This window comes from Setaria viridis, chromosome 9, assembly GCF_005286985.2.
Source record: "Setaria viridis chromosome 9, Setaria_viridis_v4.0, whole genome shotgun sequence".
Lineage (NCBI taxonomy): Eukaryota > Viridiplantae > Streptophyta > Magnoliopsida > Poales > Poaceae > Setaria > Setaria viridis.
The window spans coordinates 15,238,655-15,259,698 of NC_048271.2; the positions used below are offsets into that span (position 1 = coordinate 15,238,655).

General features: G+C 45.6%; 1 protein-coding gene across 1 annotated transcript; it reads left to right on the forward strand.

The window, feature by feature from the left end:
• Nucleotides 1-13,783: 13,783 nt before the first annotated feature.
• On the forward strand, nt 13,784-20,023 carry LOC117839321 (probable protein arginine N-methyltransferase 6.2). Its single transcript, XM_034719624.2, has 13 exons — nt 13,784-14,035; nt 14,496-14,561; nt 14,697-14,765; nt 15,912-15,947; nt 16,559-16,624; nt 16,836-16,904; nt 17,002-17,079; nt 17,171-17,249; nt 17,336-17,430; nt 17,617-17,701; nt 19,009-19,202; nt 19,317-19,435; nt 19,530-20,023. The coding sequence occupies exons 1-13, from the start codon at nt 13,820-13,822 to the stop codon at nt 19,570-19,572; spliced, it is 1,215 nt and encodes a 404-aa protein (XP_034575515.1). The 5' UTR covers nt 13,784-13,819; the 3' UTR covers nt 19,573-20,023.
• The last annotated feature ends 1,021 nt before the right edge of the window (nt 20,024-21,044 follow it).

Here is a 21,044-nt window from a genome sequence, read left to right on the forward strand (position 1 = left end):
TGCATGTGTTGGTGTTGCCATCCTTCACAATGAGTTGTATTTATTATCACTGCATGAAAAAGTAAATTCTGTGTGTGATGTGAATATGAATGTATCCTCGTCAGATCAAGAAACAAAGAAAAGAAAGAGAACTCATGAAACATCGTTGAAATTATGGCACTGTCATTTAGGCCATATTTCGAGGGGGAGAATAGAAAGACTAGTTACGAATGAAATTCTTCCTCAATAAGAGTTCTCAGACTTAGAACAATGCGTTGATTGCATGAAAGGAAAGTTTGTAAAGCAAATTAAAAAAGGCGCTAAACGTAGCACAGGAGTTTTAGACATAATCCACACTGATATTTGTGGACCATTTCCTGTGAAAAGCGTGGATGGCTATGACTCGTTCATAACATTCACAGACGATTACTCCCGTTATGGTTACATTTATCCAATTAAAGAAAGATCAGAAGCGCTGGATAAATTTAAGATATTTAAAGCTGAAGTTGAAAATCAACATAACAAAAGAATTAAAATAGTAAGATCCGACCGTGGGGGGGGAGTACTATGGTCGACATACCCCATTTGGCCAAGTTCGTGGACCTTTTGCAAGGTTTTTGCAGGAAAATGGCATAGTAGCCCAATATTCGATGCCGGGCGAGCCTCAGCAAAATGGAATAGCTGAGAGGCGTAACCATACACTGATGGTTATGGTGCGCAGCATGATGAGTTATTCCACCTTACCATTGGGACTGTAGAGGGAGGTGTTGAAAACCGCCATTAACATTCTAAATAGAGTGCCAAGTAAGTCGGTGCCCAAAACACCGTATGAACTATGGATAGGAAGAGTACCCTCACTAAACCACCTGCGTGTGTGGGGGAGCCCAGCTGAGGCCAAAGTATTTAACCCGAATATTGGGAAGCTAGATCCCAAAACAGTTAGCTGCTACTTCATTGGCTATCTGAAAAAATCAAAAGGTTTTCGTTTCTATTGTCCAGACAGATATACAAAGTTTGTAGAAACGAGACACTCCATTTTCTTAGAGGATGAGATGGTGAGGGGGATCATGGTGGCTCGAGAGATTGATCTTGAGGAGAAGCGGGTGTATGCACCTAATCCGATGATTCAGGAACCATTCTTCTCACTACCTGTTGTTCCCGCACCGATAGTTCCTGAGGTTGTGGTGCAAGCACCTGCTACAGTCCCTGATATTGTGGTGCAGACACCTGCTGTGATTCCACCCGTGGAAACGATGAGTGAAGTTTTGGAACCTGTCCTTCAGGAGCCAATTGAACCCATCATCACACACGAGGAAGAGTTGCAGCAGCCATCTCTGGATGATGTGCCACAAGCAGAGGCACAGAATGTGCCCGAAAGTGAGGGGCCTAGAAGGTCTCAAAGAGTCAGAAGATCAGCTATTTCTGATGACTATAAAGTTTATAATACAGAAGAAGTTCATATAGAAGGTGATCCCACTTCATATGAGGAAGCCATGAAAAGTGTTCACTCATTAAAGTGGCTGGAGGCCATGGAAGATGAGATGAAATCGATGAGTTCCAACAAAGTTTGGGAACTTGAAGAAATTCCTAAAGGAGCCAAAATAGTAGGCTGTAAATGGGTCTACAAGACTAAACGTGACTCCAAAGGGAATATAGAAAGGTATAAGGCGAGACTTATGGCAAAAGGCTTTACACAAAGAGAGGGAATAGATTACAATGAGACTTTTTCTCCTGTCTCATGTAAAGACTCCTTCAGAATCATAATGGCACTGGTTGCACATTTTGACTTAGAGTTACATCAGATGGATGTAAAGACGGTATTTCTAAATAGGGATTTAGAAGAAAATGTCTACATGAAACAACCTAAAGGTTTTATCATGGAAGGCAAAGAGAATATGGGATGTCGTCTAAAGAAATCCATTTACGGATTAAAGCAAGCCTCTAGACAGTGGTATCTAAAGTTTAATGATATAATCAAGAAATTTGGGTTTCAAGAGAATATAGAGGACAATTGTGTCTATGCAAAGTTCAAAAATGGGAAATATATTTTCCTTATTCTGTATGTGGATGATATCCTACTTGCGAGCAGTGATATCAGTCTACTGCAAGAGACAAAGAAGTTTTTGTCCTCAAACTTCGATATGAAGGATCTCGGTGAAGCATCATATGTTTTGGGCATAAAAATTCACCGAGATAGAAAGAATGGGGTTCTTGGATTATCGCAAAGGGCATATTTAGAAAAGATTCTAAAGAAGTATAATATGCATGTGAGTAAGGCCACACCTGCTCCCATAGTCAAGGGCGACAGTTTTGGAAATTTTCAATGTCCCAGGAACCAGTACGAGATCGATCAAATGAAAGCGGTTCCATATGCTTCAGCTGTCGAAAGCTTACAGTATGCTCAAGTGTGCACTCGCCCTGACTTAGCTTTTGTCATCGGGGTTCTTGGTAGATATCAAAGTAATCCAGGTGTAGAACACTGGAAGATGGTAAAGAAAGCATTACGCTACGCGCAAGGCACAAGAGAACTCATGCTTATGTTGGGATACGAGGTAGGCTACGCTAGCGCAAATCAAAATTTCTACCGCGTATAACCAGGAAGAACTGCCGTATAAGGATCACGGGATTACCACTCGACGCACTACTGGTGCGGAAGATGTAGATATGCGTCGGTGCAGTGAAGACGATCACGTAGTCGTACGTAGTCGATCACGTCCAGCAGCTCCTCAGCAGCTCGTCCACGTGCACAGCAAGATCGCCTCCGGTACCGCGGCTCGTCGTCGGCTCGTCGTGGCTCGTCGGTGGCTCGTCGGTGGCTCGTCCAAGTGCTGCAGGTGCAACACCTCCAAGGTATCCACACGTGCAGGGAGGAAGCGTCGCAAGCCGGATTGCTAGATCCGCGAGTTGCAACAGGCGAGGGCGTGGGAGGCGCGGCAGAAGTGTTTCGCCAAAAAGGTGTAAACCCTAGGGCGCCCCCACCTCTCTATTTATAGGGGTTCCTGACGGGCCTCTGGATCCGAGGCCCATTAGTACTCCTAAACCTAATCCAACTCGGATCAGATCCGAATTGGGCTTCCAGCCCCTTAAGTGTGTGACCCTATGGGTTCGGATACGTATAGACATGGCCCGAGTACTCCTACTCGGCCCAATAGTCGGTAGCGACCTCTAGCAAGACGTGCCAACTCCTATGCGCACACGAAGATCATATCAGACGAACCATCACAACATAATATACATGCTATTCCCTTTGCCTCACGATATTTGGTCTAGCTTCAAGCCGACCGCTCTTTCTCGATCCTGTGATTCGGAATCCCTTTGTAGGTTAACTCTTAACCGTACGTAGCATGGCCATGCATTTTCGGATCCGATCACTCGAGGGGCCCAGAGATATCACTCTCAATCAGAGAGGGGCAAATCCCATCTTGATTGACCATGTCTCATAGCATGTTTCTTGACAAACCCGAAAGCTACCTTTATAACTACCCTGTTACAGCGTAGCGTTTGATAGCCCCTAAGTAGGTCGATCCATATCTAGAATACATGCGACAATCTCAGGTCTAAGGACAAAGCGTATATGTTGTTTAAAGAGAGAACTACTTCTCATGTTGGGTCAGTCCTAACACATGTCTCCACATGTGTCCACATTATTAGTTCAACATCTCCATGTCCATGACTTGTGAAACATAGTCATCAACTAATACATGTGCTAGTCTAATATTCATGTGTGTCCTCACATGAACTCCGACTAGGGACAACTTTAGAATAACCATACAAGTAAAGAGTTTCACATACAATTCACATAATTGCAAATCAATTCAAGTAGCCTTTAATGGATATTCAATGAACACAATATACAAATCATGGATACAAATGGAATATCATCATCTCTATGATTGCCTCTAGGGCATACCTCCAACAGCTTACATATAAGAGATCTGATTCCCTAGAGATAAAAGGGTATTCAGATGTAGATTTTGCGGGAGACAAAGATGATAGAAAATCCACGTCTGGATACGTGTTCACTCTCGCAGGAGGAGCTATCTCGTGGAGAAGCTCAAAACAGAAAGTAACCGCGTCATCAACAATGCATGCAGAATTCATAGCATGTCATGAGGCCACGGGGCAGGCGATGTGGCTAAAGAAATTTATACTCGGATTGAGAGTGGTTGACTGTATTCACGGACCACTAAAGATTACCTGCGACAATGAGCCAGCAGTATTCTATGCTCACAACAACAAATCAAGCAATGCTTCCAAAACCATTGAGATAAAGTTTTATGTTGTGAAAGACAGAATCCAGGATCACACTATAAGTCTCGAGCATATAAGAACAAAAGATATGCTTGCGGATCCGCTCACGAAAGGCTTACCACCCAATGTGTTCAGAGAACACTTAGCCGGCATGGGTTTAAGGGAAAGCCTATGATTCCTGGATTGTAAAAGGCTCAAAAGAAACAGAATTGTTTCAAAATAGAGAGGTGTGTTGTAGCTGTTGATTCTATCGGCGATTAAGCTGTGACGATGAGGTATGCTCTACATATTAATCTACAATGAAACGAATAAAAGCGAAAAGTGTAAAGTTAAAAGTAAATGATGAGATCAAGGGGGAGAATGTACTAGCCTACCAGCATATGGAAGCCGGAACGGGAGACGGATTGGTCCCCCGGTCTGCACGTGTGCAGTTGCCGGGCTCCCAGTTCGTATCTCACTTCCAGGAGAAATTGGAGGACAAACAGCGTCGGATTCACAGACAGGTTAAAGCTGCGCATTGCTCCTTGCAGTTCCATCCGAGGGTTTAGTTCGAAATAAAACTAATTAGCATCATGTAGCATTTTTTATCCGTTAATAAGTTTCGCATGCCCAAAAACATGTCGGCGCTGCTGGCGCCCAGCAGCGCCCGGATATAAATTTTCCATCGGACACTCCGTTGTAACATCAATATACAACATCTGCAACATTAAAAATATATAGTTGCAACATTGAAAAAAAATAAATATATGTCGTTCACTTCTGGAATAGAAAATTCCCGTCGCAACATGAACACTATGTTTCATGCAATATTCACTGTTAAACATGCAAAAACAACAGTTGCAACATCGAGGCTTAACTATTGCAACATATGTTGGAGTGTCCGATTTTTCTTCCCCGTCCGGATGCTTGTGTCTTAGCATTACCGAAAACATATGCGTAAATAGTCATCAAGTTAGAACTCATTTGAACAATCCATATACTCCCTCTGTTACAAATCGTAGGTCATTGAATCTAGAAAAATCAAAACGATTTATAATTTGAAATAGAGGGAGTAGTGTATTTTAAATTGACCACCATCTACTCATTTTCTTCCGTTGCTCCCGGCCTAGCCACAAAGAAGGGCTCCGATGGCACCGTTTCCTTCTCGTGCCAGTTCTTGCATTGGCAATTGGCATCTTTCTCCACCAGATCCATCTTGACGAGGGAGTTGAAATAATTATAAAGCCATGCTGCAGGCAGACAAGTAACGGTACTCCTTGCTCGTCGAGACTGCCCGCAGTTTCCTAAATGCAGCATAGCTGTAACCTATGCTATATATCCTTTTTCCATTCCCCATCCTCCTTTTATTTTTTCTCAATCTTTTTTATTCCCCACCCTCTCCCCTTTAGAAAGGGGAACTGTCCACTCTACCCTTTCCTTTCTTCTCTCTCCAACCGCACGATCTACGTTCCACAAGATTTTCTAGCCGCTTGATTTTCCTTCGTGCTCGGTGCTCACCGATGCGCCTCCGTTTGTCACCCACCCACCCGCCCCCATCCCGGTTCTGCGCAGCTGCTAAGACGCGCCACTCCATGGCGCCATTCCCTGCCCCCGCCATTCACTCCCACGCACCACCTGCTCTCGTGAACGCCCATCCGTGTGGCATGGCTCCCGCTCGCGCCTAGCTAGCTCCGACGGGTGCCCTGTCCGCCGTCAACCGCTACCCCTCCGCCCCTAGCAGCCACCGGTAGGACTGCAACACTCCCCGACCATGCTAGCCTGGTGGCGCCTGTTTCCCGTGCGTGACAGAAGGAAGAAAGAGATAGGAAGGAGAAGAAGAAGAAAAGAAATTGTTCCACTAACAAATGGGGTTCATAGTTGAGATAAAATAGAAAGGGGAAAGGGGAAAGGGATCTGCTGCAGCACTTGTCCTCAAAATTGTGAAATTGTGAAAGGGGGTTTTCCTATAAGGTGGGGAAGATGAATATATTGGAGTTGATATTATTATATAGTATATGCCACAACTTGTTCCCTGTATGCTGGCTTGCAGCATGCGACGGCCTTATAACTACTTCAACTCTCTCCTCAGCCACCTCCTAAAGAGTCCAGTGCGAGCTAACTCCAATGCCTGGACGCAATAGCAATAGTGGAAATGACAACAGAGTAGGTGAAATGCGGTTCCCTCCTCCTTCATCCTATTCATCCTATTCATCCACTAGGATCCAACTCTCACATCCTTTAAATCCAATATCCACTGCTGTTAATGTTATCCTAAACGCTAAATGCTAAGCAGTCATTCACCTACCGTTTAGCTTTTTATTTGGACATCGGTGTTATTCTACCGGCTTGTTGTTGTATTCCTTGTCCTTTGTCCCGCAGCTGCATGCATGTGGCGGAATCCATGTAGCAAGTGTGCGATCCCCTTGCTAAACATCGGTGGAGCTGCCGACGGCTGGTGCGCAGGGGCTTTCGCCACGGATCTAGCTGGAGGCACGGGGCTTGCGTCCACCATGTCCGATCTCCACATGCCTCTCGTCAAGGCAGTTACAGCCACCGCAGGCCACAACCCGCCGGGGCGTGAGATAGAAGGTGCTGGCACCGGACCCGATGTGGTGTGGGTGCGTGTGCAGGAATTGAGGCTGGCACGTGGACAGCTGCCTGCGCTCTAGGAAGTGGTGTGGGGGAGGCCTCCACACCTCTGTGCCCTAGCCTCCAGCCTTATTGTACCATGTCTAGCTGCTCTCCGCCGGCCCCTTGGTTTCCGCATGTGAAGCGGTGGTGCGGACGACGGAAAGGATGGTGAACCACGATTTTTTTGGATGAATAAGGTTTCTTTTCTTGAAAAATAGAGATGGGTGAGGATAGGACCGCGGGTTGATCCAAGAAAAAAGTGAGAGACTCATTTTATAAAATTACATGACGGGAAGGACAGAAGAAATATTTCTGACTTTAATACTAGGACTAGGATAGAGATTCGCTCGTGCTCGAGTATTGTCCATGTCAAATGAAAATGAAGGAAAAAACTGCATCTCAAAATTATTCGTCACATTATTCGAATGACGGACAAGTCGACAATGAATTACGTAGTGTCGAATGACGGACAAGTCGACAATGAATTACGTAGTGAGCTATGGGCCCATCATCAGCTAAGGTGTCAACTACGCTATTAGGCTAAACCACCTAAGGGGAACTTAGGATTTGACCGGCTAAACCGAATAATGACATGGATTAACCAAGCTTTCTTGGAACAAAGCGGGAACGAACTTCATTCCTTCGGTATGCTTCCCTAGATGGTAAATCGTCTCCAATTCCGCTGTCTTGGGGTTGTAGTAACCCAACGTCCTTCCCGTGCTGAGCAAGATTCTCCCATCCTTGGGATCTACGGCTAGCGGCATCGTCGTCTCCGGTGAGTACTCTGGCGAGAACCTCTCAAGTTGTATATCGTACTTGGCCGACCACATTCCAGTGTCTTCCATCGCCCATATCCTGATGATGCCCACGGTCCGGTTCGAGCATATCACGCAGACCATCTCTTCTAGCTCATTTATGGACATGTGTTCACCGCTGTCACGGCCACACGGTGGGCCTTTCAAGACCTCAAATTTACGCTTGCTAACATCGAGCTCGATCATTTCAAGTCCTGAAGAACTTTGCCCAAGTTCCGTCTCCACCATCCAATAAAGTTTGCCGTTCACATGGGCGGGAAGCATATTGGCTATCGGTCTTGGAGGAGGGTCTACCTCGTCCCAGATTATGTCTTCGAGGTACTTCATGTGGCACACCATTTTGTAGTCTCGCGTTGTCAGATTTTTCTCCGTGTATGCCAATCGAACCAAGACATGCCTTGATGACTCTTGCTCGTACCCTAGGCCCAGACGACCAGTGAACATTGCGGCATCTACACTGCGGTTGACGTCCAAATATTGAGAATCGAGGCAGTCGCATGAGAAGGAAAGTCCTTTACAGTGCCTAATGTCGTCGTCAGGTGGTAGGGCCTTGAAATAACGTGTGGCTGGATTGCACACAAAATCGGAGTAGGCCAAGCTCAATAGATTGAGCCCATGGCAAGGTTTGGAACAAATGATTGTACAGCGAGAGTCTACTAGGGGCGGCATTATTCCTGGTGAGTCGATGTATTTTCCCACAGGCTCGAAAGCGTAGGGCATACCAGCATCACTGAAGAACACCATCTGTAGGCTTTTGCCGCTCGGGTTTGCGCGGCGTAGATGCGCCGCCACGAAGTGTTCGCTCTTGATGATGGCACGCCAGCCCCTGCACACTTGATTCAGGCTCCACACATCATCTGCAAGTGCGGGGAGCCGCGAGAGGACCTCCGACCAAGCCCGCATCCACGGCGACGCGAAGGCTGTGTTCTCGCTCAAGGTGCCCACTCGTGCAAGGCTTTCCTCAAAGAAACCCATGGAGGGGCGTCGGCCGCGGCCGCCGATGGCCAATGTGAATGCAAGCTTGGTTGTGCCATTGTTAGGGTCAACGATGAACACGTTGCAATGTTCTGTGCCAAACACAATCTTCCTCTGGTTGCTACCATCGTAGTACATGTCTAGTGGCGCGATCCAAGATGACTTCAGCATTACTTGACGCTCAACTTGTTCAGGCGCGTCCCCGCAGTCAATGCAACAGAGCCTCTCCCACTTTGCAGCTGCCGTGTAGTCTTTTAGCAGCCATACGTCGACGATGTGTTTACACTCACGATAACTCCTCCATTGTTCCTCAACGATGCTGTAAATGCATAAACTGCCTCCCAGCTCCGTCAGCTGGAAGTTGGACCAGCGTTGCAGCACCGGAGGGGGATCCAACGTGCCAAAGGTCTCATCTTCGACGTTGAATACGGTGATCCCACCGCACTGGTCGAGGAAGTGAAGGTTGCCGTCGCAGAACACGCCGAGTTGCCGATAATTCTCCCGAGGATGGCACGGGGGCGGTTCCGTGGCGGCAGGCCTCCAGTACGCGGACTCGTTGAGCGTGAAAACCTCACAGATCGTGGCAGGCTTAGCTCCATACCCGTCGAAAATGCTGCCCCAGGGGCCATTATATAGCCGCACTACCTTGTGGCGCTGGGTGGCCGGGCAGTAGCACAGGCCGTAGGACACGAACAGACAGCGCGCCCTGAGGGGTTCCTTGTCGGGCAGGGTCAGGATCTCACCGGTGGAAGGGTTCCACACGTGGTGCGTGCAGTGTTCGGTGTTCTTGAGGAGGACGAGGCCGCGGCAGGACTTGGAGACCGGGAAGGTTGAGCCCTGCGGCAGGCGACGGGGGCTCATGATCGTTTCGGCCGGGCCGCCGGCGCCTGTGCAGGGATGCCAAGCGTAGAAGGGCTCCTGAACCCCCGGCGGCCTGACGAAGAGCCGGCGGTCGCCGCTGTTCCGCTGGTAGTGGGTGTCCTGGAACGCGCGTGACGAGATCACGGCGTCGAAGGACCGGGACACGCATCGGAACCGGCAGAGCGATCTGGCCGGCAGGCGGGAGAGGATGTCTTCGACGATTTCCTCCGGCAGTGGACAGCCGCCTGAGGCGCCCTCGACCTTGATCCTCTTAGAGATATCCGCGGCGTCCATGGTGAACGTTCGTGTGTACGTCTTGGCTAAATTAACCGGTGCTACGTCTGGATGTAATGCTAGTGCGGCTCGACCTGTCGACTTTATACAAGCAAGGATTAGTCGTAACGGAATCGAACTCAGGTTTCGTTGTCCGAGCACGAGTCAGTTCCGAATTTTGGAGAAACGCCCCGGCCGTGCGATCCCATGCACCTCCCGGCTTTCCGCCCGTCGCTCGTATACGGGCAAATGTACGAAAACAAGTTCAAAAATTTAAGGACATGTTTGGAACGAAAGAATTGAAAATAGAGGAATAGAACAAAATATAGAAATTGGATGAAGGTGTAGTAGCAAAACAGAGCATTGGAAAAATGCATGAATTGACTGAAAGATGTGTTTGGAACATAGGAAACTTCAGTAACGTGAATAAGAAACACAGGCAAGCGATAAAACATATTAGCTTTTAATGGCATATTAGTTAACATTATTATTTTAACCAGCTGCACGTAGATGGTCTGGTTTGCCATCTTGTGTGAGCCTACGGTTCATGAGTTTTTTTTTTTACATAGCACTGTATCTTTATCCTTCGTTGTTCATCCAGTCATTCTCATCTCGTAGCTCTATCCCATTGTTCCCTCATCTCTCTCCTCTCGCTAAAGCTATGGACTATATATGGAGACCGGAGCTAGCTAGCTAGGGAGGTTACGCTCGAGGCTAGGGAGCCACGGTGGCCGGTTGCTCCACAAAGCTGCGCATGCTGGTGCCATGCCATGGCGGGCAGACGGGCTGCTTGCGAGATTCTGTTGGTGGGAGGACGGTGGCACCAACGCCGGCGACCCGATTCGCAGGAACGGGATGAGCTACGGCAGTGCGACGCTGAGTACTAAAACGGGCAGGTACGAACGGAATAAAAACAGTAAACAGTGGATAATGAGCAGTAAAACTAGCTAATTTTTACGGGAGAAAGTAGCTAGAGTTTCATTATACTACTATGATACACATACAGCGTCAAAAAGCAATCAAGACCCTCCGCTCATAAAGCCTCTACCATAGGAAGGGTAGTTCTGCACCTCTGATGATACAGACACGCCTGAGGGTCCCGTCCATCCTCATGTGGTACAGGTCCGTATGCCGTCTCGGAGGCGTCAAGCCCTCCAGGTCCTCCAATGAAGTGAAGGTGCGAAATAGGAAGATATCCCTGGGAAAGCTCCGGTCGTCCTCCTCTTCCTCGACCTGGACTAGTAGCTGTCTCGTCAAGGCCCATCGTGATTCTGGTTCGTGCGTGCCCGTGTCCCTCGGACGGCGAAGCGGGCGAAGAGCAAGCCCCCCCTCCTCCCGGGCCTTGCAGGTACAGAATCGTCTGAGGTGACTCATCACCAGCTCCCGCGGCAGGCAGTAGGCGCACAAAATCATGGAGCAGCACGAGGTTGCCCAGTCTGCTGGATCTCCGCACCGGATGCATGCCGGGTGCGGGTGGTAGTCCTCATATGGACGTGGCGGTAGCAGCAGCCGGTGAACCGCGGCCCTGATACAAGCTGCAACCATATACTTCCATCAAATGAAATCGACCCGTACGTGCAAGAATCCACTAAGTTGGAGTTTGATACGAAGTGCTAAATTTAGCAGGATTACATCGGATGTTCGGATGCTAATTAGAAGAATTAAATATGAGCTAATTATAAAACTAATTGTACAGATGGAGTCTAATTCGCGAGACGAATCTATTAAGGCTAATTAATCCATCATTAGCAAATGGTTACTGTAGCACCACATTATCAAATCATGGACCAATTAGGCTTGATAGATTCGTCTCTCGAATTAGACTCCATTTGTGTAATTAGTTTTGTAATTAGATTATATTTAATACTCCTAATCAGTATCCAAACATCCGATGTGACAGATGCTAAAGTTTAGCACGGTGTTCCCCAACACCCCTAACTTCTTTCAATCCAACAGTATTTGAAGTTAATTAATAAAGGTTTTCGGTGCTGCCAACTTACCGCGGTTGGTTTGGTGCCTGTTGAGCGTGTTAAGGCGGGGGCGGCCGTCGATCTCCTCCCCGAACCTTGCGACCCGGTGGCCTTCGGCAGGAGGCTGCTCGTGTGCAACGCTGATTAGCCCAGCCCGGTGCCCCGCCATGTAGGAGTGGTACCTTCGTCGTAGGTGCACGACCGCAAACTCCACCGGAGGCCCCACCGCTTCCTCATCGTAGCCGGCCGTGAAGTAGCCAGTGCATGAGATGCACGGCTCATTGATGTCGGCCCACAAACTGTCCTGCCCATCGGCCGAAGTCGACGGCCCAAATAGGGCCTGCCTGAGACTACGGGCAAACTCGTGGAAGCTCACGATGGGCTGGACTCCGAAGCGCGGCGGTACGACCACCAGTACCTCATGCGCTTCTGGGTCTGGAAGGAAAAGAAACAGCAATTCTTATTGCAGTGCTCCCTCAATTTATTTTACAATATGAAACACCTATGCATTTCAAGACTTAAACCTCATAGTTTTTCCAATTGACCAATAGTTATCTAACAGGTTGGATTTAAATATCAAAATACTCTCTTATGCTTATAATTCTATTGCTATAAATATTATAGTTGTATGACAAATTATGGGCCAAAGACTCATTTTACGAACCATGCCTAGATTATACAATGTAACCCTCAGATCATGGTAATCCTATGAGCTCTTCAGGAGTTACTTAAATCTGTCATTTTACCAAACTACCCGTTTTATTTAAGTGAAACAAACAGAGCCTAAAATCTAAATCATGGTAAGCACAACCCACTCGTCAGTGTACGCAGCTGCTATTGCCAACCCAACCCAGCAGCTCTGGAGTCGTTTAAGACCAAATTTCCCAATCATCTGGAGCGCATGCTTCGTTACTCGGGAGGGAGGAGGAGCTGGGGGATCGGACCGGCACTAACCTGGGTCGTGAACGGAGACGATCCCGCCGCACCTGGCGGCGTTGATTGCCGTCGGCAGCGCTGGCTGCGTGATCGCGCACCCGCCCTGCCGTTGCTGCTCCGGCGCCGATGGTTGTCCCCCGTCCCCCCCGCTGCTGCTACCGTCTGCTTAAGGAAGAAAAACGTCAGAAAGTTACAACCACCAAAATAAAGAAACATGTTCTGCTCTCTGCACGAGCTAAAGAATCAAGAACGCCTACTCGATTTTCCTACTCACCTGCGCGGAGCATGATGGAGTCATGATGATACGCGCCTCCGATCAATTCCTTCTGTTCCCCATCTCTCCACCTCTTCAGGTTTGAGGCACCTGCAAACGCAAGCAAGGATTGAAATCAAGAACTCTATGCATCAAGAACGAACAATCGCATCGGTATTCAGAACTCCGCAAGGAACCAAGAACAATCGACAACAAGAAGAAGAGATTCTTGGGGGAATCGAAAACAGGACAAAACTCAAGGGAAATCAAGAACACCAGTAAACAAGATATCGATGCTTCTTGACGCGGCGTCGACATCCCTACCGCTCAGGGCCGCAAGAAGCCAAGAAACCCGGCAACCGAACCCTTCTTCGGCACTCACCTCCGCGCACCAAGGCAGCATCCATGCAGGAGAAGACCTCGGGCTTGGCGTCAGAAGCCCGGCATTTCTTTGTCGCCGCGCCTTGCTGCTCCGCCTCATCGCCTTTCCGCTTATTGGTGGGTTCCTCCATGGCGAGAGCGCCTTTCCTGAGTCCGAACTCCGAAGGACGGTGGCAAACTACCGGTCGAGCGCGTTCTTGTTCAAAGGAAGGAACCTACGGGAGAGAAGGATTTTGAGGGGGAGGGGCGGAGCGCAGAGGAAGACGATGATGGATATATAACGGCCGGCACCGGCAGGCTCTCGGCTTGCCGCTTCCTCCTCTGCATTTGATTTCCAGAGGCAAAAGCTTCCTCTTGGAGAGGAAGGGTCTACGTGGGCCTAACCATTACGACGGGCTCTTGGAAGCCCATAGGCCTTGGAGCAGATGGGTGGGCTCAACCCACGGACACACCCAGTGTCCAGTCAGTCAGTACCGTCGCGACGCCGCACAACTCTGAAACACCTTTCCCCCCTCATGTTCGGCGGCGGTGCTGACGGCAACGGCCACCTGCCGCGGCCGCGCAGGCCCCGGCGCGGCGGAGTAGGCGGCGGCGGCGGCGGCATGCGGCCTCTGCAGGGACAGTTGGCTTCGGGGGTGCAATCGCATCCCGCCGCCCCGCCGTGCACCGACTACGATGTGGCCTACTTCAAGGCCTACTCCCACATCGGCGTGCACGAGGAGATGCTCAAGGTTCTACACCGCACTCTGTACCCTCGTTTTTAGCTTCGTCCTGGTGGGCAATTGGGCGGATGTGTTGCCTGATGCGTCGGTGGGGTTAGGGTTCTGTTTCGTTTAGCACGTGCGACAATTTGTGGATCGGAATTCGTGGGATCGTCATCGGTGAACTAATGGTGATGTGAGCTTAATGAGTATAACATTGACTGTAGCTAGTATTTCTGGCGTTGAATGTAACTTTTGCTATGCTTATCTTTCATATAAAGACTAATGTGAAATGTTGCTTCTCCAGTTCTCCTTACCCATACTCAGTCTTTGTGTTCCTCTTTGTGATTTACGTTGTATTGGTGATTTAAAATGTCTATAGATTATTCAGTTCTGAAAAAAATGGCATACAGAGATGGAAACATACGCTAATGGTATATGTCATCATTTTTTCTAATTTAGTACTGATTTTTTAGGTTGATGATTGCAGGATCATGTGAGAACTATTACTTATAGAAATGCTATTATGCATCACCAAGATCTAATTTCAGGCAAGGTAAGAGTATTCTAGGAATTTATATGTTTTCTGGGCCAAATGATACTCTTGGGTCAATACTGTATGTGATATAGGCATATAGCTATATGTCCCGTTCATTAACTCTTGTGTATCTGTTTAAATGGTAATTTTCAGGTTGTTTTGGATGTGGGCTGTGGCACTGGCGTTCTTTCTATATTTTGTGCTAAAGCTGGCGCCAGTCGGGTAATTTGATATTAGTTATTAACTGGGCACTTATGTATTGCTGATGGTATTTGCAATCAGGATAACTCATGGGCTTTCTTTGTATCTCTAGTTACTCTATAGTTGTTTGTTGCATCCCTTATATCTGTTGCTTTTGCGCCTGCACCATCCCATCCATGTAAAACTTCATTCCTTAAGAATCACTACCTTGGTGAATTGATATATTTTTTTGGATAGTGGTGCAATGATACTTAGTAGGTAGGTATTGGTCATCTGTATGATATTGAATTGGATCCAGTTATTTGTGTCATTACTCTTTATTTGAAAACCATATGCCTAAGAATTCAAGATTATAGTTCTTGATGTCACATTACGTTAGCACTCTCTGTATCACTGACAGGTGGGATGAGCTGCATCTCAGTAGGAGAATCCAGTGGCAAAGACAGTATTTTCCCTTATATACCATCACATATCACTAGGAAGTGTTATAAGTCCCAGATATGTCATCGCCTGTGTCTGAAATATGATCCCTGGGTTCACATGTCATTGATCCGAATCGATGGCATATCCTAGATTGGCAGAGTTCCAGTGGCATATAAGGAAATGTCCTGAAATTATTTTTATTTTATTCAACAGGGCAAAATTGTTGTTGCTTTCCACTGCTACTGTTTCGGGAAACAAAACATCCTCCGTATACTTAGTGTTCTGTCAAGTCCTGTCACTTTGTTTTATGGCAATTAAATTTGTTGAACTTTGACATAATTTACTTCATTCTTGAATGACCTGCGAGAGCAACAGTTAGATATTTGGCTTGAGAAATTGTGTTTTTTCTCATTTAAGTAAGATATAAAGTTGTTTGAATGTATTGACCATTTGGCCTGTACAAGAGCATCTTTAGTACTATTTACATACCAATACTAGCAGCATTCATCTTTACTCTTTTTGTTTGTTGATGAAGCTTTCTATTTGTTGCATTGAAATTTGGTCCTTCTTTTTTTAAGAACACATGTAGTAGTTTGTAGTGTAATGCGGGTTCTTTTTTGCTTGTGCGCCGTAAATTGTTCTTCAGTTGTTTAAATGTGGTACTTTATTTCCTAATATAGATTTTTTTCTAGTTTTTTATTCATTTATAATTCATCTCCTTGACTAAGTTTATTATGTTGTCAGGTTTACGCCGTCGATGCTAGTGATATTGCAATACAGGTAGACTTCTCACCCCATGCCCCCTCTTTTCCTTTCAGTTGAGATTGCCAATCTCCTATCGTACTTTGCTGAGATAGAGTAATTTTTTGCTGCACAGATATATTAATTTACGTTGTCAAATTGGAGAATAAACCTTGTATTGGAAAGGTCCATCCTCCCAGCCCTCCTTTGTGCCTACATAACAACTTATAACTAAAAATATCAGTGCTTATGGTAGCTGCTTTTAAGCATTTCATGTTGGTCCCAGTAGGAAGAGTGCCATCCAAGGATGCGCCACCCTTCCGATATTTTCAGTGAAGTACACATGGAGAACCGAGCAATAGCCTGGTTGATAGAGCCTCCAGTTGAGAGTCCCTCCCATGTGGGCTCAAATTGGGGTGCTTGCAGGTCACCTGAGTACCTCCCTAAAGGGTTCTATACTGTCCTGTCTTAAGGCAGCCAGGGGACATCTTCTCCCCATGGTCGATTGTTTTTTTCAATACAATTTTTGTCCTTATCCTTAAAAATGCCATTTCCATTTCTGCTGATACCTGTCTGTAGTTTTACTTTTCTGGATTTTGGTATTAGCTTCTATAAATTATATTGTTAATTCTTAATTTCTTTTAAACTAGGCTATGGAGATTGTGAGAGAGAATGAGTTATCTGATAAAGTAGTGGTTTTGCATGGCCGAATTGAGGTATTTATTTCTATCTAAACTTAGCTATTTTGTCTCAATTTGCGTATACCCAGACCTTTATTGTACCTTAAATGTAAAGTTTGAATTTTCTCATGCTTCTGAGATCATAGCCATAAACTACTCTGAGCTTTTCATTTGTCATTATCTTTAAAATTTACTTCGAGGCCTTCAATGTGTTACACAATATGGATATTTGAATATTCAATTCCAGGATGTAATTATTGAAGAAAAAGTTGATGTAATCATATCTGAATGGATGGGATACATGCTTCTATATGAGGTATCTTTCAATATCTGTATAGTCTGGACAACGGGGCTAATTCCGTGGTCACTTTACGCTGGTATGTCGAGTTTTCAATCTAGTCTTGTTGGTGCAGAGTATGCTGGGAAGTGTAATTTTTGCTAGGGATAAATGGCTTAAGCCAGGAGGTCTTATTCTTCCATCACATGCATCGGTATGGATTCAAGACAATTATCTAGCAACTGTGTAGTTGAAGTTGGCCTGAACAATTTTAGCTGACATACAAGACATATTTTTTGTTGAAGCTTTATATGGCACCTATAACAAATTCTCAGCGATATCAGGATGGCGTTTACTTCTGGCGGGATGTATATGGTATAAAAAGTGAGTTGCATTGTCACAGTCTCTCTCAAGTTATATAACTGTTTAACTATGCGAACTTTACTTCTTTTTTCTTTACTTGTTTTCAGTGTCCTCTATGATGCCTCTTGCAAAACAATGTGCATTCATGGAGCCATCCGTTGAGACAATTAGTGGAGAGAATGTATTGACGTGGCCAACAGTGGTGAGTCCCAATTATACATTTTTCTAGCAGATGTGTGTATTCTTATCTGCTTGCCTTACACTTTATGAACAGATCACTCTTACACCTCAGCATATAATACGTGTTGACTTAATCCTGCCTTTAATTGCTCTCCAAGTGTAAAATGAGCTTATCTTTTTGTCTGAAGTACTTGGGTTCCTGGAGCAGGTGTCACAAGTGGACTGTTATACCATACAAGCTCAGGAACTTGAAACCATTACCGCTGCATTTAAATTTACATCAATGTTGCAAGGTAAGCTGTACTAGTTCCTTCTTTTATACATGGCAAAAAGACAAAAGGGTCCGTGACTTTAGATTTAACAACTATTTGTCTTGGCTGATGATTTGACCAATAAATTCCACCAAACGATATGTCAATTTGTCATAAATCCATAACCATACTTTGTGCCTATATGAGAGGTTTGAGGTTTTTTTGTGCTCCCGTTGAAAGGTACTACTTATATAAGCCAATGCGATATCTTGATTGTAACTACTCATAAGGCTAATGAGTGAAGCGTAACTTGGATTCTTACAATCAGGATTTTATTTATGGTTTACAACAGCAAGGTTATAATGCTTAGCAGCGTCAGCCTTTTGGTAGCCAGCTGGTCACATGAGCCTACATTAATAGATTGTTTGGCTGATTCTAGTCAATTTTGGTCAAAGCAGTCCTTTTTCCTTGCTTCTGAGTGGATTGATTAAATGTACTCCCTCTGATCCATTTTATAAGAGGTAGTTTGAATAAGCAAAGGAAATAACTAGACTGCCCCTCTATCAAGTTCTTTGATGGTTTAATAAATTAATAATGCTTGTGATAGAATGGAATAAAGAAGGGCAATTGAGAGAAACTAGCATTGGTCCATGTTTGTGCCTTATATTGTATTGACACTAAATCAACCTATGATTTACAGCTACAGCCTACCATGGATATAATCGACCTGGTTTGAGGACTCCCTCCCTTTGACCAAGTTGTAGAAAAAAGCACCAACATCGACAACATCAAATTAGTTCCATTAAATCCACCATGAAATATGCAGTGATAGTGCATTTATTTCTATTATGGATGCTAATATATCTTTCTATAAACTTGGTCAAAGTTAGAGAAGTTTGACTTAAAACAAAACATCTTACAATTTGAAATGGATGTACTAAAGTGGCTGATTAACTATTGGCCTGCCAGATTCTCCCATGGTTACAGGGATACAATATTCACATTTTTACACGTTAGTTTGATACATTGTGATGTTTGCTCTGATATATGTATAATTAAGTCTCATATATCACATGTTACCTCCTCAAGGGAACAAGCACACTTTTGCTACCCTGTCATGATCTAAAGTCTAAACCACCATCTAGAGTTTTATTGTTTGGTTGGTCTTTTTCTGATGTCAGCTGCTTTCCTAAATCAATCTGTCCGTTACATTACCTTTAACCTTTTAGCGAATGGTCATTGGAAGTTTTGTTGATTTTGTGTAGTTGATAATTGTCAAAATTGTGTTTCTTTCATGTGTAGGAAAGTGTGCTAATCTTACTCTCCATTCTTGTTTACTGCCTCTTTAGCTCCGTTACATGGTTTTGCATTTTGGTTCGATGTTGAGTTCAACGGACCAGTTCGTCAGAAATCCAGGAAGCAAGCAAACCAATCCTTGGGTGGGAACACCCAAAATGCTAGCCCGAGCAGTAAAAAGAAAAAACCAGATGTCTCCGTTGTTCTCTCAACTGCACCAGAGGATGCCCCTACCCACTGGCAGCAGGTGATGTTTTCTGCAGTGACAGCCTTTTCTGTTTCAGTATATATTTATATGGTTGGTTTAATATTTCCAAAGGACCGCAATGTTCACCATAGACTGCTATTTTGTTTTGGGCAGACCCTGTTGTACTTATTTGAACCTATAGAATTGAACAAAGACCAGAACATTGAAGGTTCTGTTACCATATCTCAGAGCCAGCAACATGCTCGCTTCCTTAACATCTGTCTGAAATACTTGTGAGTCTTACTGCTGTGCTAGTCAGTTTTCTCATGTCTTCTTCTGTTACTCGGAAGCTTGATATAACTCTGAATTCTGCACGTGTTTTTGCAGTACTGGTGATCAATGGTACGTGAAAGAATCTGTGATGCGATAACGCGGGGGAAGCTTATTAGATTCCAATCTATTGTTGCGCGTCATGAGCACCTCGCTGCTGGTCATTGCAATTTTGGAGCACTCTGACTTGTGGCGGGGCATCTTGATCGCTGATAGATCGGAATGGAGTGCCATTTGGTGTTATGATTTTGTAGGAAACGTCTGTTGATTGATATGAAACATCCCTGGCGCCGAACTCTAGTGGTCATTTCTTTTTACCCGATTGATTGACGAACGAAACATTAGGGAAGCTACATGTTAACGAGAGTAGTACAGGACTACAGGTCCCCTCCTGTTGTTTTGACATTTTAGTTTTTGTATCATTTTATTTGCTAGTGCTTCGTTGTTTGTAAGAAGTTAAGAACTGTGTCAAGACTTTTTGTGATTTTCCATAGGCTAATAAAAAATCGAGTCGAGAGGGAAAGAAACACTCGAGTGTCATTTATTAGCAATTCCCATTTGTTTTGTCTGGGCTGGAGCAGGAGAGGAGGTCCCTGGGCTGGGCCGCTGGGGCAGCTGAGGCACAGCCGCAAAGCGGCACCGGGCACTAAGGCACGGGGCACACGGACAGTGGAGGGAGCGATTGATAGCCGGGAGACTGCGACTGCGAGAGGGCCAAAAAGAGGTAGGAGGGGATAGCCGTAGAGTAGAGGCGGCTGCCTCTGACGGGACACTGCCTCGGGACAAGGCGCATTGCAGCCGTCAGGGAGGCGATTGGCGACTGGCGACTGAGGCCCATTCACGAGAGTTTCGTGCTATTAAATTTAATATCACATTAGTAAAATTGCTAACCTAGTAAGGTAATTAATAGATGGAGTTCCATCAAATAATAGAGAAGTTTTATCTCATTATACTAATTTAGCACAGTTAGGTAACTATACAATGAAATTATGCACTGAGCTGTCGTGGCGTGTTGACTTGAGTTGGAGCAGTGCTCGTCCGCTGGAGCCTTGGTGTGTACGTAAAATCCAGGGACAGAGAAGGACACGAGAGGAGCTGGATGCTGGAGATTGCCAGAGATTCCGCGACGTGCTCGGTACTCCCTACTTCAACGGGCAGAAGGATCGTAATATTAGAGGGTGTTTGGATGTGGGGTGCTAAATTTTAGTAGGGGTCATATCGAATGCGGGGTACTAAATTTTAGGAGGGGTCATGTCGAATGCGGGGTACTAAACTTTAGGAGGGGTCACATCGAATGTTCGGACGCTAATTAGGAGGACTAAATATGAGCTAATTATAAGGGCCTGTTTGGCAACCATGTGTTAAAGTTTAACACCTGTCACATCGGATGTTTGGATACTAATTAGTAGTATTAAACATAGGCTAATTACAAAACTAATTGCACAGATGGAGTGTAACTCCCGAGACGAATCTATTAAGCCTAATTAGTCCATGATTTGACAATGTGGTGCTACAGTAACCAATTGCTAATGATGGATTAATTAGGCTTAATAGATTCGTCTCGCGAATTAG

Coding starts and splice junctions, on each gene's coding strand:
- LOC117839321 (XM_034719624.2), top strand. CDS start 13,820: ATGTTCGGCGGCGGTGCTGACGGCAACGGCCACCTGCCGCGGCCGCGC. Junction 14,562..14,696: donor AAGATCTAATTTCAGGCAAG/GTAAGAGTATTC, acceptor GGTAATTTTCAG/GTTGTTTTGGATGTGGGCTG. Junction 17,431..17,616: donor TATTGACGTGGCCAACAGTG/GTGAGTCCCAAT, acceptor TTCCTGGAGCAG/GTGTCACAAGTGGACTGTTA.